This window comes from Pogoniulus pusillus, chromosome Z (assembly GCF_015220805.1).
Source record: "Pogoniulus pusillus isolate bPogPus1 chromosome Z, bPogPus1.pri, whole genome shotgun sequence".
NCBI lineage: Eukaryota > Metazoa > Chordata > Aves > Piciformes > Lybiidae > Pogoniulus > Pogoniulus pusillus.
The window spans coordinates 87,607,221-87,626,943 of NC_087309.1; the positions used below are offsets into that span (position 1 = coordinate 87,607,221).

Here is a 19,723-nt window from a genome sequence, read left to right on the forward strand (position 1 = left end):
ATTATACTTTCAGACCAGTGCTATGCTGCCATCTAATACCTTCACTATGCTCAGTAGCTTCACAATCTCTTTCCCAACTGTCAACAACCATTTTAAGTAAAATTTCAAGTGCACAACAGTGGTTGTTTCTCACCTCTTCATTCTGCAGGTATTCTTTTTCATTCAACATTTATTCCACTGCAACTGAAATCAGTTGTTGTTCTTTTCCTATAATTCTAAATAATTCAATAACTGCAGCAAGATTTATACCTCACTGTTCCTCCCCCTTTCCAAATGATTTATTAACATAATCAATAACACACACAACATTATTGGAGGACTCCATGTGCAGCCACTTTCTGCTGCAATTAATTCATGTTGACTAGACGATCCACTTCCAACACAAGAGAAGCCTAACAGCACATTCTGCTAACAAGACAGAGCAGCGGTGGATGACTCCATAATTCAAACCCAGTCAAAGCGTACTTTTTATTCCAGTCATTCAAAAAATGACACTCAACATACACAGGTTCCCAAAGACCTGTATAAAAATCACGAGCAAAGGACTGAGTTTTAACCAGCATATTTTGACGATAAACAAAGTACACAGTGGGGAACAGGAGCATCAGAAAAACTTCAAAAGCTGTTAGCAATTGGTGTATTTGCTCTAAGGAAAGTACATCTTGGTTTAATACAGTCTGTTCTAAACAAGATACATGCCCACAATTGAGAATGAATGACACACACAAAAATCCCCACAGGTCGATCTCAAAAAGTTGAGATAAGGGGAGTTTAATGGAAATGTAAATACAACATACAGTTACCTTAGCTATTTCACAGAACAGCAGAAGCAGAAGCAGCAGCCAGCTATAATACAAACCCCACTATCCAAGCCCACAGCCAGATGAGTGGAAAAGGCCAACACCCCCAAATTGAAATCCAGAAAGAGCAATCAGAAGCAGGAAGTCTCTCATGTTAGAATCTGAACTTCAAGCCCCATGATACTTTGCTCCAACCAGCACTTTGATTTTAAATCTGGCATAACATCAGCATGCTGTTGAATACATATGAGCAGATTCAACTGGCTAGACATTTTCCACTATACCATCTATGTTATGCCCAGCAGCAATTAACACTGAACAATATACATCATACATCGGATTTATTACTGCAGATGTTCTGAAGCTCCACCCTGTTTCCAGTACAGTCTGGATCAGCCTATGATCAATTCAAATGGAGAGGCTGCGTTTCCACCACTAAGACAGTCAATTCCAGTGACTTCTTCTATCCCTGCAAGTGAAAGCAAATGGTGGCCTGCACTTCAATGCTTAGCTTCTAGCACACTCAGCTGTGTTGACCCCTGTCACATCACAAATAGCAATAGGCTCTGCTCCACTCCTCTTGGTTTGATGGCAGAGCACACTGTGTGCCTGTATCTACTACAGCTTTATGGGTTCAACTTGCCAAGCCACGGAATCCACACAGTCTAATAAATCCAACTGTCCTCCTCCATTCTGCTGAGGACAGGGTCCCTCTAATTCTAAGTGGAATCACTTGTGCCATGTGACAATGCTGCAAAGCTCCCCTTAGGAGGATCAGAAGCAGTATCAGTTCTTCTGCACTTTCTGGGCAATTTTTCACTGGGAACTGGGGCAGCATTCTTCAAAAGACAATTTCCTTGTTAAGCCTTAACTGAATCTTCCTGTTATCTCACTTATTAGCTCAACCCTTTCATGCTGCATATTGGGGTACCAAAATAGCACTGCCCTGGTTTAGCTCAGTCTGTTCTAAACAAGACTCATGTCTATGATCAAGAGAGTGAAAGAAACAAAAAGCCCCATGGATTGAGATAAGAACCTAACAGAAACAACACAATATACAACCACTGTTGCTATTTCACAGAAAAACAAAAGCAGGAGCAGCAGCAGAAGCCCCTAAGTCTGCAGGCAGCCCAGCAGAAAAGACCAGCATCCTCAAACTGGAAACAGGAAGCAACAATCAAAAGCAGGAAGTCTCTCATGTTCCAGCTACATGCCCCAAGATATCTTGCTCCAGCCAACAGTTTCATTTTAGAACTGGCATGATGGCCCCATGGTATTGAATACTCATCAGCAGATTCAATTGGCTAAACCCATGACAAATTACCAAGAATAACTACAAAGATACGCTCTGATTACTGCACACGAAGATATTATTATCTGCAGACAGCTATTGTTCTTTCACGCACCTCAGAGAGAGCTACAAGTCAGCCAGAATGATTTCTTTTATTGATTTCTTTCAGGTCAATGTTCACAGCAGACAATGTAGCCTTATCTCTGACTCAAAGTGCACCCAGATCTCAGCAAGCCCAAGCCAGCTACAAAATCCTGACAGCTAAGATACCTGCCAACATGTTAGGAAATAGAACTTTTCACATTAGGTTCCTAAATCTGCAAGCAGTCATTTACACAAAAGACAGGAATATTAGTTCCCACAGTTACCAATTATAAGTGAATTAATCACAACAGAAATTATCATCACCAGTTGAGTGTTTCTTTCTAATAATGGCATTTCACTGTTCATTTGGCGCAGCCATGTATGAATTACATCTTCAATGACATTTCAAAACACTTTGTCAGGCCCTTGAAAATAGCCAATCAATGTGTTTTGGACATAAAGTTTTGCACAAACCATTTTTCTGGGAAAAAACATTTTTCAGCCATATTACATCTTTTTTTTTAAGTGCCAAAAGCATCAAAAGCATTGAATTCCAAGTACTCCCCGCCTGAGGTGTTCTAATGGGTGATAAAATCCTGGGGAGGTTAGCAGCAGCCAGTTCACAACATACACCACTCTCAAATTACGTCCAAACCATAGCTCTACAATTCGATTACCAGCATGTCTGTTGTGAGAATGGCATTATACTTGCTAATATTCTCAGCCAGCACTTCACCTTTCTGCATCACCTCCAGGAAGTGCTCCAGAACATGCCTGTATTTAAAAACCTGCATCTCTGCACAGGCTGAAGATCTGACTGGTCAACTGCCCATATGTATCCTTCCCCTCTTCTCCCTTCTTGTAAAAATTTCCAGCTGGTTCCCAGTGTTCAGAGTATCAACTATTCTGAGGGTACACATGTTCTTGTTTTCTTAAAAGTCAGGCAAGCTTTGTGAGGGACAGACCCCTCTTCTGAGATAGGAAGATACTGTAAAGGTCAGACCTGACTGTGGCACAGCAAGCGGGGAAGGAGTTGGAATAAAGTTACTGTCCTGAAATGGTGCAGCACCATTCACCAAATCAGATTCTTTCTACAAATTACAGCAGAATAGCAAGTACATCATTACTGACTCAGAAAGCCAAAAGGCTGCTTTATCATGAAATTATCTTCATGACTTAGGCAAGCATTTTGTCTGTCCAAAATGCTTATTAATAATCTTGCCTATTAAAAAATACAAACTGTACTGCACAATTAAGTAAGAGCTCTGCCACAACTGCTCTGAATCTGAGGCGTTGGCAGCTCTGTTATGTTGTGTGTAGCCAATCAAGTGCCTGCCACAATTTGGGAAAGGAACTAAAAGTGCTGAGTTAGCTGAAGGATCATACCTCCTTAATCAATGTAAGGATGCTGAAGTATGTTTTAATATGTTACAGCTATTGATAAAGCTGTTTAGATTTAAAAAACAAACCAATCAAGCAAACAACTGTATTTGATTTTACTATACCATACCCTGATGAACTGAAGCACAAAAGAGGGTTTCTGTGGAATGGAGAGGTTCTTAAGCAGCAATTTGTGAAAGAATTTCAAGGTACATAGACAGGTAAGGTGATTTCAGAGACAGGCATATGAGCCAGGTGAAAATGGCTAACTCATCAAAAGCACATGCAACAACCTACAAAGAACTGATGTCCAGCACCATTGCCATTTTCAGGTTAAAACAAGGGTAGAAGTTTTCAGAAATCATAGAATCATTGAATCGATCAGGTCGGAAGAGACCTCCAAGATCATCCAGTCCAACCTAACACCTAGCTCTGTCCAATCAGCTAGACCATAGCACTTAGTGCCTCATCCAGTCTTCTCTTGAACACCTCCAGGGATAGGCAACTCCACCACCTCCCTGGGCAGCCAATTCCAATGCCAATCACTCTCTCTGGCAAGAACTTCCTCCTAACATCCAGCCTATACCTTCCCCGGCACAACTTGAGACTGTGTCCCCTTGCTCTGTTGCTGGTTGCCTGGAAGAAGAGATCAACCCCCACCTGGCTACAGCCTCCCTTCAAGTAGTTATAGACATCAAATGCTCAGCAGAACATTATTTACCTATACATTTAAAACATTAAGATGTTTTTCTTGTTGAGTAGTAATTAAAGGTTGCAACCCTGGGGAAATTCAGTATTGCGAATCACAGGAAATTAAATACTGAAGTTCAGCAGGGCCAACTTTGGCCTCTTCAAGCAATCACTAGGGGAAATCCCATGGGACAAGGAACTAGAAGGTAATGGAGTCCAAGACAGCTGGCTAACATTCAAGGACCACTTCTTTCAAACTCAGGATCACAGCATGCCAATGGGTAGGAAGTTGAGAAGAGGAGATAGGAGACCTGCATGGTTAAACAGGAAACTGATGGGCAAAGTAAAGTGGAAGAGGATATAGATCATGGCAGAAGAGGCTACAGATCATGGAAGGAGGGGCTAGCCACTTGGGAAGAGTACAAGACTGTTGTCAGAGGATGTAGGAGGGCAGCTAAGAGAACTAAGGCCTCCTTGGAATTGAACCTTCCAAGGGAAGACAAACACAACAACAGGACTTGTTCAAATACACTGCAGTGAAAACTAACACTAGAGGCAATGTAGGCCCACTGCAGAATGAGGCAGATCACTTGGTGACAGAGGACACAAAGGCAGCAAAGTTACTGAATGCCTTCATTGTCTCTGTCCATACCACTGGAAACTGTCTCCAGAAGCTCCAGATTCCTGAAGCCCCAAAGGAAGGCAGGATAAAGATTGATGAAGGCTGTATTAACGATCAATTAAGCCATCTAGACATTCATAAATTCTTGAGTCCTGATGGGATGCACCCACAGGTGCTGGCACAGCTGGTGGAAGTCATCAAGCCACTCTCCATCATCTTTGATAAGTCATGGGGAACAGGAGAGGTGCCTGAGGACTGGAAGAACGTCACTGCAGTTTTCAGAAAGAGCAAGAAGGAAGACCCAGGTAACTATAGACCAGCCAACCTCAGCTCTAGCTCCAGGAAGATGATGGAATAACGTATTCTTGGCATTGTCCTTCAGCATTTCAAGGACAAGAGGGTCAGCAGCAGCAGCCAACAAGCTTTTACCATGGGGAAATCATGTTTGATCAACCTGATATAATCTTTAGGAGAACACAGCCAGGTGGATAGATGATAGTAGAGCAGATATGGTTTATCTTGATATCAGTAAAGTATTTGACACTGTCTCCAACACCATCCTCATACCTAAACTGAGGCAGTGTGTTCAGGCTGATTAGATAATGAGGTAGATTGTGAACTAACTGAAGGGGAAAAGTCAGAGAGTTGTGGTCAACGAGACAGCTGGAGGCCTGTAGATAGTGAGATCCCTCAGAGGTCAGTACTAGGGGCAGTATTATGAAAAGTTAACCTGAGTCAGCAATGTGCTCTTGTGGCCAAGCCATTCTGGAGTGTATTAGAAGAGATATGGTTAATAGGTCAAGGGAGGGATGTTTCCCCCGTCCCCCATTCTGCCCTAGCAAGGCTGCATCTGAAATGTTGTGTCCAGCTCTGGGTCCTTCAGTTCAAGAAGGACTTCAGTGAACTGCTTGAAAGAGTCCAGCACAGAGTCACAAAGATGACTAAGGAAGTGGAGCACCTTCCTGAGGGAGCTGGGTCTCCTTAGGTTGGAGGAGACTGAGAGGTAACTTCATTCACATTTGTAAGTCAGTGAAGGGTGAATGTCAGCAGGATGGAGCCAGGCTCTTCTCAGTGATATCCAACAACAGGACAAGTGGCAGTGGGTGAAAGGTGGAGCACAAGAGGTTCCATGTGAACAAAAGGAAAAAAATTTTCACTGTAAGGGTGACAAAGCACTGGAACGGGCTCGCCAGAGAGGTTGCAGAGACTCCTTCTCTGGAGACATTCATAACCTGCCTAGATGCATTCCTCTGTGACCTACCCTAGATGATCCTGTTCTGGCAGAGGGGTTAGACTAGGTGATCTTTCAAGGTCCCTTCCAACCTCTAACATCCCATGAAATACACATCTTCCCTCCATCTTCAGAATCTGACAGCTGAAATCTAAGTTCTAACTCGATATCATCACAAAAATAGAAACTGCAACTAAGTTCTGTGCAGTTATGTTCAAAGTTTTCAGATTTCCTTATTCTTTTTACAGCAGAGTCCACAGTTACTTGAAACAGATTGTCAAACATAACCCCAGTATCGCTGAATCTAAACCCACAAAGTGGCTCTCAGAAAAATTATTCTGTATAATGAGTACTATAGTTTTGGTATTAACTCACTTTTCTTGCTGTATTACAAGACTGAATCATACCTACACTTCCACTTTACATATGCAACATTTAGGGTGATCAAAACTTAAGCTGCTCATCTGCTGCAAGCCATCATTTTTTTGATAGTTGCACAGGGTGGTGAAAATTTAAGCCAGAAACACAACTATAAGGATGACAATATTTCTCTGAATGATGTGATTTCAGTCTTGCAGAGTTCATCTGAAAAAGAGAAGCTCGACTGAGTTTAGTACTTGGTTCTGATGAGCTCAATATCATATAAAGAAAATAAGGAATTGAACTTGGTAATTCCGTTTTGGTCTAACACGTTTCACACTTCTGACCAAGCTTCTGCAAACTGAAACAAATTGACTGCGTTACTAAGTTTTAAAACAATTTTATCTTTAGGTTTTAAAATCCAAAATACTAAGGGAGATACAGTTAGGATGGAGAAATATGCAGACATGGCACAGCTTGTTTTAGAAGACTGGAGTTTGGCGTACTTTAAAGGATGGTTTTACTGACGCTATTTCAGGCAGAGTAAATAACATGACTTGTTTTATTAATACAGAAACCATCTTTGTGGTAAAATAAGGCATGGCTGTATTTCACTATTTCAAGACATACTTAAACATTGATACTAATAACCTTGACTCCACACAAATAAGTAACTGTCCTGCAATAGTTTAGGAAAATATAGCATGGGGTAAAACTAGATACTGTCTGTTTTCACTGTAAGCTTGTATTTGACAATAGTGTACAGAAGACGACACAAGAACGTTTTTGTTCTCAGACCACCTGTGGCTCTGTGTTGGCACAGCTGTTTATGCAGCTATATGCATGCCATATGGATAGTTAACTTCCTGACACCCAAGTGTGCAGACACAATGCAGTGGGAAGCCCAAAAAACACTAGTAGTGTCCTAGGGACACATCACCCTTCTGTGATCAAAAAACAAGAAGTACTCAAATGACCTGCACCGGGGCATTTAGAGGCACAAAGACGATCAGAGAGTTGGAGCATCTCTCTTACAAAGACAGGCTGAAAGAACTGGGGCTTTCAGCCCGGAGAAGAGAAGGCTCCAGGGAAACCTTCTAACTACATTCAGTGTCTGAAGGAGACCTACAGCACAGCTGGGGAAGGATTGTTTAGAAGGGCTTGTAGTGATAAGGCAAAGAGCAATGGTTTTAAACTGGAGCAGGGTAGATTTTAGTTGGACACAAGGAAGAAGTTCCTTACTATGAGAATGATAAAATACTGCAACAGGTTACTTAGGGATGTCATTAAGGCCCTATCCCTGAAAACATTCAAGATCTGACTGGATGAGGCCTTGGGCAGCTAGATAGTAATTAGAGGTGTCCCTGCTCACTGCAAGGTGGTTGGACAAGATGATCTTTAGGGTCCCTTCTAACCTGATGCAATATATATGAATCTGGGAATTTAATTTCCATCTACAAAAATTAATCAGTTTCACCACTTTGATTTGGTCACCCAGACTGACTCATCATTAGCCAAGTATCTTTTACAGAAATTCTACTACAGCATTAAAAATTATTAAGTAGAAAAGTTTAGGAAAAGATGCTCCCAGTCGAGTAGCTGAAAATCCCTGAATTTTCCTCAAATGAAGTTTTTGTCATTACTTTTTTTTGGAAAGTTCAGAAGTTGGTTACCTCTCATGCATTTTATTACATACAGTGCTAAAATATGAACTGAGCTAGTAGTATTACTACAGAGAAAAAAGTACTACTCTTAAATGAAAGAGGATATAATATTTCATTTTGTAGTTTCTTTTACATCTCTTTAAAAATGAAAAGTGCAAGGAAAAAAACCCAAGAAAACAGAATTGCACCATAGCACTGAAAGAAAGCAGAAACATTTTCACATCTGCAGCCATACTCTGTACAGTAAATGCCATTCAACAGCAGCAGTGCTCCCATTAACCCCATACACATGAGGACATTTCAAGAGCATTACTGCTGAGCGGCAACATGAGAGCATTTCCACAAGAGCTCAGAACACAGCCTGTAATGAGACGTTCCCTGAAATTCTTTTTACACTTTGTACTCTGTTTTAACAACGACCTTTCAAAACTGTATCAAGACATGACAGAATCATATTAATATCGTAAAACTGAGCAAAGTTTTATCTTAATAACAGTGACATTATTTCTATAATTGTTTCTTCATATGTATTTCATTTTTAGTTCAGACAACACACAAAAACTGTTTAAATGCTGTGAAAATATCTGACACATGAACAAAACAAGATTTGCTTTTTGCATACCATTCGTTTCTGCAAATTTCTGGATATCAGCCAGAGTTTTTAGTTCTTTCCTTGGGCAAGCTGATACACACAAAGCAAGAGACTTGATCCTCTGATGTACTATATCAATGTTGCACGGATCCAAGAAGAACACATATCTGAAGAATCAAAATAGGAAATTACTTTTACTTTACAAACAAAATAAATATCATTTAGCCAGGACTAACCTACAGTCTACCCAGAAACACAAGAAATTTGATACTGTCATAACTGCATGGGTCAAAAGAATTAACAGACTCAACATATGCACCACAAATATATGGACATTTATATACTTCAGGGTCACATAGAAAGGATATTAACTCTACCAGATTCAATTCTATCCAAAAATACACTGCTCGTAAAAACAGCAGCAATTCTACCATGTCTCTTCACATATATGAATCCAAACATTCACAAACTGCCACTATTATCTTAAACCTGACTTCAAGATTCCTAAATTTTTATTTTAACACTCAACTAACCAGATAAGCTTATACTTAGGCTCCAAAAAGGACAAAGTCTGTAGCTACTTTAATGAATACACATCATACCAGTAATTAAGAACATCTTTTTTGCTTTAGATTGAATTTCCACATCACTGGTCCATGTAACTGAGCAGATGAGTGTTTATTTTGAAATAAAAACTGTTCAGATATTTCAAGTACTTGTCAGTAATTTAAAGAGTTTCTATCTGGTAATTCTCTAAGATTAGTCACTATCATTAAAAAAAAAACAACAGTGTATGAAGTCTGTATTAGCACTTTCCGGCCAACATCTCCTCCTGGCTACATGCATTTCATCATGAATGCTAACCCTACAGTACTTTCCATTCATAATATAATACAGACACAGAAATTTGTTCAACTTCAGAAAAGAAAAGGTCTTTCAAATTCCTACAATTCTGGTGACATCCTCATGCACTGAAATACTTTCTTCGTATTATTTAACATCATTATAGGAACACAACACCAAACCACCATACCAAATGCCATTTCTATTTTTGTCCTCACAATGATAATTAGTTCTGAAGCAATAAAAATCCCTCCTGCTGCTAGGAAGTATTTAGGTCCTGCCTGAACACTTTCAGCCTATCTGCCAGGTGATGTCTAACTTTCCCCTGCAAAACAGTATTATACTACCCAGTCTCAGTATGTAAGAATTACTAGTACTTAGCACTGTCTTACTTTCTGCAAGTCCATCAAAATCCATATGATCTATAATGTGGCCACAGACTACTTATATTCTTGAAACACACTCTTTCCCTGTGAAAATTATCCAGTATTATTTCTTACTTAATATATACAACTCAGGACTCCACTGAACATAAAAAGATGAGAAAAGATGCAAGAAATGAGCATCAAGAGCAAAGATGAGAAATTCTGTCCTGCAGACACAGTGAAAACAACTGCATGTAAGCAAAAAGTCACTAATTCTACAGGTTTCCTTCATTCTAAAGAAAATTCCGATACAAAGCCATAAATACTGGGTGTTTACTGGGTTTCCTCTTCATTAGGGCAAGTTCCTGCAGTTGCTATTTCATGCTGTAAGGGTTTGTGGAAGGAGTGTCTGCTGCTTTATGGGTATCCAGTCAAATGAGCTACAGGCAAGAATTCAGAGCATCGAACAACGAAAAAGTGTAAAAGAGGATGGCTGCATGTAAGCCTATATTGGTCAGTGCCTGATCACTATGGTCTGCCCTGTTCTTTTACTAAATCCTTTCTTAACTCACTCTCTGCATAATTCCTGTCTCTATTCCATGTGCACAGATGATGCAAGTGCTGTAAAGACTATATGCCAGCTGCTAGGGGAACATGACAGGCTGAAGGAGCTAGGATTGTTCAGCCTGGAACAGAGAAGTCTCTGGAGAGGCCTAATAATGACCCTCCAGTATCTGAAGGGAGCCTACAAGAAGGCTGGAGAGAGACTGTAGCCTGCAGTGGTAGGACAAGGGGCAATGGTTTCAAACTAGCTATAAGTAGATTTAGGAACAAGTTCTTTGCTGTGAGGGTGGTGAAGCACTGGAACAGGTTGCCCAGGAAGATGGGTGAGGCCTCATTCCTGGAGAGAGTAAAGATGAGGCTTAATAGGGCTCTGGGCAACTTGATCTAGTTGAGGATGTCCCTGTTTACTGCACAGAGGCTTGAACTAGAGGACCTTTGGAGGTCCCTTCCAACCCAGACTATTCTGTGATTTTATGGTAACTCACTCACAAATTCCAATTGTACCAGGAGGGTTTTGGGGAGTGAATGTGGAGTGGCCTGTGGGGAAAGCACATGAATGTTTGCTGGTGAGCATTAAGCTAGACCAGAGGCCAAGAAGTGGAGACCTATGGCGTAAGTAATGGAACTCTGGATCAGGGCAGTGGCCCTAAGCACATCACTAGAGAGCAGAGGGGACTGTCCTGGTTCTTGGGGATCCATAAATGTGTGTGTGCTTGCAAAGCTGTAAAGTGTCATGTGTGTATTGCACTAGTAAACTTCTGTCTCTGCCAGCCCATGAGGAGGCACAGCTGGCTGTGCTTGTCCTACAAGTCCTGCATTGTAGGTACTACTGAAGGCAGTGCCTTCTCAGTGCCAGTCACAGAAACTTAGAACGGTTTTGGTTGGAAGGTACCTCCAAAGGTCATCTAGTCCAATCCTCCTGCAGTGAGTACGGACTTCCTCCATTAGATGAAGTTTGCCTAGAGCCCTGTCAAGGTATTTATCTCGAAGGATATGGTCTCAACTACCTTCCTGGGCAACCTGCTCCAGTGTTCCACTACCCTCATGGTTACAAACTCCCTCCTAATGTCCAGCCTGAACCTACTCTTCTCTAATTTAAACCCCCCCTACTACAGGCCATTAAAGTGTCCTTTTCCAGCCTTCTTCTAGGGCCCCTCCAGGTACTGGAAGGCTCCTATTAGGTCTCCCTGAAGCCTTTTCCAGGCTAAACAACTGCAGCTCACTCAAACAGTTCTGCTAGGAGTGGTGTTCCAACCCCCTCATCATTTTCATGGCCCTCTTCTGGACCTGCTGCATCAAGTCCAAGTCCATCAGGTCCATGTACCCATACATGTCAGTGTCCTATGTGTGCCTATGCATTCACATGGCTCAGCCTAGGAGAGACCCTGGGTCTTGGGATGCGTTGGGGTGGGCTCTAGTGGCCACACAGGAGACTCCTCCAAATGCCCTTTAACATAGTACCTAGGAATACCAAGACTTGAATGTTGACATTAACAGGTTAGAATCCATCCCACTTCTCAAGGTCAAAACTATAATTTAATGGCCAAAAGAAATGGCTTTGAGCAATGTGACTGAGCTGAAGATGTCCTTGCCCACAATGGGGAGGTTGGACCAAATCACCTTTCACAGTTCTTTTGAACCCAAATTATTCTATAGATCTATGGTTCTTTTGATTCTAACAGTTCACTTTTCTGAAAATCAAAGTTTGTCAAAAGAACCTCTAAAATATGGCAGGATGAAAATATTTCTTGAGTAAATGTCACTGCATGTAATTTTTACTATGTCTACCTCCTGTCTTCATATCAAAAATCAGGAATTTTAAGTTCACCTTTAATTTTGATTCCTACACACAAAAGGAAAATAAGGAAAGAGTTTAAGTTTTCAAAAGACATAGTGTTTGAAAAATAACATCAGGGTGTCCATCCTGAGGAATGCAATTCAAAATTACTTTCAGTGAAAATTTTTCAAAATGCAGAATTATTTTAACAGATCTGTAGGATATATTTTCTTACACTTTTTTACCATTTTGAGCTTATATTGCAATGTGGGATTTTTTTTTTTCACTTCTGAAAGAAATATCCAGATTTCTAGGCTGGTTAAGAACAAAAAGAGAAAGGCATCAACACTTCTGGCTTCTAACTGGTAGTTCACTAGACAAGTATTCCATTACTTGTTCATGCCCATAAAAAACAAAAGCAGTCTTCTCTTCGCTTGTAAAAATAGGAAGACAAAGTACCACCATGTTGTGCACTACACCTAGATTCTTGGAAGTACTGTAGAAAATCTATGAACAAACCTATTTCACCTTCTAGCATTTTGATTTGCTAGTGTCACTGATTTTCTATTAGACCTCAAGGCATCTTTTTATAGTAAATAAGTAATATACAGAAAAACTGTTCACTCTGATGTACCTTAATTTACTTTGCATTGTTGTGATAAGGGCTCACACCCACTCTAAACAAATTATGAGTAGGTTATATATAGTTTCACACAAATTCTCTGTATCCCTGCTGCAAACTCTCCCTGGGTTTTCCCACTACCTAAATCCCAGACATTTTCTGGAGTCAAAAGCATTTATTAAGGCAGAATATGTCAGCCCACGGCTTGGATGGCAACACTCTGTGCTGGGTTAGGAACTGGCTGAGGGCCGAGCCCAGAGAGTGGTGGTGAATGGTGCCACATCCAGCTGGCGGCCAGTCACTAGTGGTGTCCCTCAGGGATCTGTGCTGGGCCCCATCCTCTTTAACATCTTCATTGATGATCTGGATGAGGGCATGGAGTCAGTCATCAGCAAGTTTGCAGACACTACGCTGGGGGCAGATGTGGCTGGGTTGGAGGGCAGAAGGGCTCTGCAGCAGGACCTTGACCTGCACAGATGGGCAGAGTCCAAGGGGATGGCATTCAATAGCTCCAAGTGCAGGGTGCTGCACTTTGGCCACAACAACCCCATGCAGAGATACAGGCTGGGGTCGGAGTGGCTGGAGAGCAGCCAGACAGAGAGGGATCTGGGGGTGCTGATTGATACCCGCCTGAACATGAGCCAGCAGTGTGCCCAGGTGGCCAAGAGAGCCAGTGGCATCCTGGCCTGCATCAGGAATGGTGTGGTCAGCAGGAGCAGGGAGGTCATTCTGCCCCTGTACTCTGCACTGGTTAGACCTCACCTTGAGTACTGTGTTCAGTTCTGGGCCCCCCAGTTTAGGAGGGACATTGAGATGCTTGAGCGTGTCCAGAGAAGGGCGACGAGGCTGGTGAGAGGCCTTGAGCACAAGCCCTATGAGGAGAGGCTGAGGGAGCTGGGATTGTTTAGCCTGGAGAAGAGGAGGCTCAGGGCAGACCTTATTGCTGTCTACAACTACCTGAGGGGTGGTTGTGGCCAGGAGGAGGTTGCTTTCTTCTCTCAGGTGGCCAGTGCCAGAACGAGAGGACACAGCCTCAGGCTGCACCAGGGGAGATTTAGGCTCGAGGTGAGGAGAAAGTTCTTCACTGAGAGAGTCATTGGACACTCGAATGGGCTGCCCAGGGAGGTGGTGGAGTCGCCGTCCCTGGGGCTGTTCAAGGCAAGATTGGACGTGGCACTTGGTGCCATGGTCTAGCCTTGAGCTCTGTGGTAAAAGGTTGGACTTGATGATCTGTGAGGTCTCTTCCAACCCTGATGATACTGTGATACTGTGTGATACTGTAATATCACTCTCTGCTCTATAGTGGAACACACGTCATAGAATAAGAGTTGGAAGGATCATCTAGTTCCACCCCCCCTGCCATGAGCAGGGACACCTCACACTAGATCAGGCTGTCTAGACTCTCATCCAGCTGGGCCTTAAGCACCTCCAGGAATGGGGCTTCTACCACCTCTAGTGCTAGCACTTGAATAAACAACACAAACTGAATCCTGTCCAAGCAACAAAGTATTGTCGGCAATGAAAATCCAGACTGAACTAGCACTTCAGGGACTTCTATTTGGCTGCCACAGCAACCACCTGTTGGTTAATAAAAGGTAATTTTTAACCCACTTAAAACTGCCAGAACTTGAAAAGCAAGAAGCTTATTTGAAGCAGGTAAATTTAACAAGAATTAACTGCCTAGACTATAACCCCACATCTGATTCTACAGTACAGCCTGTTAAAGCTGTACTGGGTGTTTTTATAAAAATAGAAAGATAAAAGATGCCAGATTCACTGCTTGATGAGACCAGGGTGTGAAGTCCTTCCCAATATTTCGTTTCACTGGTTTCAGATTATCTGACACACAGAGATCAAGCCCTGTCCCTGTGAGGACTCTGCTCTTCACCCTTCTACCTTGATTTCTATGTCCACACAAAACACATCCACTTCACTTCCTCATTACAGTGCATTATTTTCCTGTCATTTACAGGGAAGAACATGTTATTTTTACAGATGATTTAGTTTTTTTTCTGCCTTGGACTGGGAAATTAAGACAGAATTACCCTGCAAGCACAATGAAATAACTTGATGTTTCCAGAATCATAGTCGTAGAGCTTGAAGTCCCTTCCCTCTACATAAACTGAAGTAGACAATCAGGAAGAAGAGTTTATTTTTATAGTCTGTCTGAAAAGTACTCCTATAAAATATCATGAAATATTCTCACAAACTGTACCTCAAACACTGCAGAAACTCCATATGCTAGATACAGATGGTCTCAAGAAATCAGGGTGGAAGACTGCCAAGGAAATTAAAAAAGCTATAGGGTGTGAGTGGAAATGACCACTTGCTAATGCAAAAACTAGCCCCTTCCAAGGCTGGGTAGCCTGCACTGTGTCAGGTACTTCACTGTAGGCAGTCTTGGAAGGTTTTCTGTCACTTTTAACCAAATGAAGAGGATGATGCTGCACATGAGCATACACATTCACGTGCTCAGGCCATGCCTCAAGCTACACTTTATTAGAAAAATACAATCCTTCTGAATCTTAAGACTGACAAGCAATGTGCAGTCTATTAACTGCTGTTAACAGCAGTTTCTAATGTTTTTTTGTCTCTTTCAGTTTTGCCCTTACAGAATGAAATCACTCACCAGTGGTAGATATGTCTTCTCATTGATGGCCTGACTTTTGCCATAGGTAGGAGAATATTAACACTACTAATTATGAGATTTTAGTGGAGCATCTGAGATTCTCCACCTTCACACAAATTCGAATATAATTTGTTTCTAAAGGTGTATAAAATTCTAATTTTGTATTTTTTCTCACAACTCACGAATTACAATTTCATACTGAATACACTTGATTTCAGAATGTGCTAAAGTCTTTATTTTGTAAGTAGGAAAATTATGCTTCATAAGTTTTGAGTCATTCAACCCTTGTGGGGCCTGTGATTAGATTAAAAAGCATTCTTTCGACACAAGAAATCTGTAAGACACTTCAGGCTATTTTATTTAGCCCAAAATCTTCCGTTAACACAACCACTACCTAGGCTAAACTATTAATTGGCTATTTAAAAATATTTAGTACAGCAATCCAAAATAAGCAAATTTTAGGGAAGCATCCTTGCAAAATCACCTGATTACAGATTTTATGTTAGTTTAAAAGGGTGAAGGCCATCATACTCATAAATTAGAGACTTTTTAATTCTTACAAGTAATTCAGAGTGAAAGAAACTTTATTTTCTGACAACTAATACCACTGTTAGACTAAAACATTATTTTCTCAAGTCATCCAGGTTGTACAGATGCACTCTAATTGCTGACTGGCAGACAGACCTCGAAAGACATCCACAGGTTTTCAACCTGTCAGACCAGAATTCTTGTTACTGAACTCACTCCAGCAGTACTACTGCAGCATGATGTGTTTCTGTACAGTACATGCATGATGTGTTTCTGCACAGTAGATACCTGCGTTGGCTGTGACGTGTTTTAAAATGACACTGTTTAATAAAAGCTGTGCATTTTGTTTTGTGCATTTTCTCCACAAGCAACTTAACATATATTCTGCTTATTTTAAATTTTGAAGTCTCATTTTGACGAGTGAGATATATCCTATCTCACCTTAAACTCAGTGGCGGAAACTGAGCATAGGTTAATATTGATCCATTTCTGCACAGATCTCTGTTCTCAAATCTGAGAATATCTGTTACACCTAATAATAAATAAGAATCTTTAGGGGTCTAACATCACACACTCCATGCAGTAAAATTCCTTAATGTTTTAGCAGCATTCATATTGCACATCTATCAGCATAGACTTTTCACATGCTGGTTCAGATGTTACAAAAGACTGTTGTTCTTGACATGAAAGGACAAGAAGGAATGAGTTATCACATCTGCTTTCCCATTTTATTGAAAACTACCCTCAAAGGAAGAAAAGTTTTCCCTTTTCTGTCTAACAGAATGAAGCAATTGCAAGAGTAAATACTCACTTCTTGTGTGTGAGGTCCAGACCACTGTTGACTATTCCCTCCACCTTGATATTTTTTTGTCCACAAATATTTCCGTAACTGTCATATCCTGAAAGCAGTCTTGCAGCTGCTCCTGTAGCTATTGAAAAGCCGCAGATAAAACCCTGGAGGAAGAGGGGCGGTGTGCAGGGGGGAAAAAGGCACAGTTTAGTAATGCTCTGCTTGACAGTTGGGCAAACTCAGTTTAATTCACTTGTTTCTAAGTGCAGACACTTAAAAGAAAAAAAAAAAAACAGTCTTTGAGAGTGAAAAATCCAAACCAACTACACCAAGGACCATCCACAAAGAACTGTTGCGTAACTATGAAATTGAATGCAAGTCAAAAGCAAATTCAGACACTTACACAGCATCTTATCCAAACATAGTTAAGAGTCTCGTAGGCACTTTTTTTTGAAAGAGTTACTCTGTCTGCAAGTGGTAGAATACTTGAAACACAAGGTAGGCCAAGGACAGGCAGTGAAAGGTAGAATCATAGAATCAACCAGGTTGGAAGAGACCCTCAAGATCATCCAGTCCAACCTAGCACCCAGCCCTGTCCAGTCACCCAGACCATGGCACTAAGTGCCTCATCCAGGCTTTTCTTGAACATCTCCAGGGACGGTGCCTCCACCACCTCCCTGGGCAGCCCATTCCAATGCCAATCACTCTCTCTATGAAGAACTTCCTCCTAACATCCAGCCTATAGCTCCCCAGGCACAACTTGAGACTGTGTCCCCTTGTTCTGTTGCTGGTTGTCTGTGAGAAGAGACCAACCCCCACCTGGTCACAACCTCCCTTCAGGTAGTTGTACACAGCAATGAGGTCACCCCTGACCCTCCTCTTCTCCAGACTAAACCACCCCAGCTCCCTCAGCCTCTCCTCATAGGGTTTGGAAAGTTGGAGTTTTTGAAGGTTAGTTCAGGCCATCCCAATTTTGAAGCAAATAAAAATATCCGAAAGAAATAAATTGCTTTCAAAGCTAGAATGAAGATGTTATCAGAATTAAGTTCCCTTTAAGGAAATCATGTAAACCAAGTGATCGGATCAAGGCCACTATAGTTAAAGATGCTGGACTCAAATGTAGGAAAGAAATAGAGAGAGAGCAGAGAATGCAAAATGGATTAATGTGAAAATACCCTACATCAGGCAAATCTTGCTGTGAACTTCCAGACATATCTCTTTTGCAAAACCAAGATTAAGGTGGTGACTACACAAACAAGAGATTAGCCCAGAATAATCATCAGCTCTCTAGCAACACTGCTAACAAGAAGTAAATCACTGGCTCACTCCACTACTGTCAGTGAATTGTTTTTACAAGTGAGGCAAGCCAACATTTCATAAGGGGAAGGAGTAAATAGCTGAGACAAATGTGTGCAGCAACAGATGGCAGAGACAGAATCAGATGAGATGATGAAAATGGGTAATGAAACTGGCATGGAACAGTTAAAATGTGAGTGGTTTATAAGGTCTGAAGATAAAAGGAAAGTGACCTTCTTTGATAAACAGGCTATCACTACAGAGAAGTTCCAGACAACAAGCTGGTCATCAGCTTTCCCTTCCCAATGCACTAATGCACTTACAGACTTAATACTCCAAGTGGAGACAAGGGCAAAGTAAGCAAAAAGCAATCACGAGTATTAATTAAAGCTGACTGCCAGCACTCACTTTCAGTTTCTCATATCCTTGACTGTTGTATAAAGGACAACCCAGCACATTTTCACACGAAACAGTACCAAGTTTCTTGGCTGGTTCAAGATTTTTTTTCCCTCCACAAATGGTGAGGGAAATAATGCAATTCTCCTGTCACCTGAGCCAATTTAAACCACTGTGGAAATGTCATCCTGACCCCCACTGACCCGCCAAGTAAAGTTTTCTAGAACAGTAACTAACAGGGTATTTGACCCAAGAGGATAATTGGTCTATACACCATATTACTTAGACAAGAAAAACTAGGGCACTCATAAGTAGACTCGTTTGTAATTGGAGGAACAGGCAAGTATAGAGTAACCAGAAACATAAAGGAAGGCAGGAAAAAAACAACCACAAGAAAGAGCTTTGTCTCAGGAAGTACTGTGCTTTTCACAATTTTAAGAGATTCTAATTACCATGAGAATATTATCCATATAATTTAAAGAAAATGCTATAATTTTGCATTTGAAGCACAGCCGGTGGCACACATTTTAGGGAAAGGAAAAGGTCAGTGGAATAATTCCAAAGACAAGAGATCAAGGGACAGTACAAAACACAGAACAGAAGTCCCAAATTACTAAGTGCTACTGCTTACAACATGGCAGTACAGGACAGTGACAGACACACTCTCTGTTTAGGAAGAACGGCATACACAGGTCCATGAAGCAAAGTAAGATGGAAAATAAGTTTACTTCCAGTTTTCACTAATCTGCACCTCATCAAGGTTGTTGGTTTGTTTTTTTTTTTTAATATAAAGCACACAATGCTGTGAAGCTGCCTTGAGAAAGATCACACAGGAAAAAGCTGGGATAACTTGCAAATAAAGACCTTAGTAACATGGCTGTTAATAGCAAGTGTTCTTCCTATGCATCAAAAAGAAAACAACAGTGAACTGTTTGATAACCAGATCTTTGTCCCTCAGCAAAAAGTTTACCAAAATTCACAGAACTGTTTATCAGACTCAAAGCTACCATTTCTGGGACATCCAGAGCCCTGCAAAAAATGAAGTCAAATGGTAATCTCACCATGCTGAAATTCATTCACAAGTGGAAGAGAAGATAGAGCAAGAATTGGCAGAAACAGTAAGCTGTGGATCCCTAACAAAGACCCCTGATATATCCATACCACGCATTTCTGCTCTACAGGTGACAAGTGTCCATACC

The 19,723-nt window shown here is 41.2% G+C and overlaps 1 protein-coding gene across 4 annotated transcripts in view; it reads right to left on the reverse strand.

The window, feature by feature from the left end:
• Positions 1-19,723, reverse strand: part of SLC44A1 (solute carrier family 44 member 1) — a 79,957-nt gene that overhangs the window by 39,925 nt on the left and 20,309 nt on the right. For all 4 annotated transcript variants that reach the window (XR_010301412.1, XM_064140912.1, XM_064140913.1 and 1 more), the window contains exons 3-4: positions 16,854-16,996; positions 8,745-8,881 (exon numbers count right to left, since the gene is read on the reverse strand). Coding sequence is in view for 3 of the 4 variants with exons in the window: in XM_064140912.1 (XP_063996982.1) it covers positions 8,745-8,881; positions 16,854-16,996 (280 nt within the window). In the remaining variant the exon portion in view is untranslated. The remainder of the gene's footprint in view (positions 1-8,744; positions 8,882-16,853; positions 16,997-19,723) is intronic.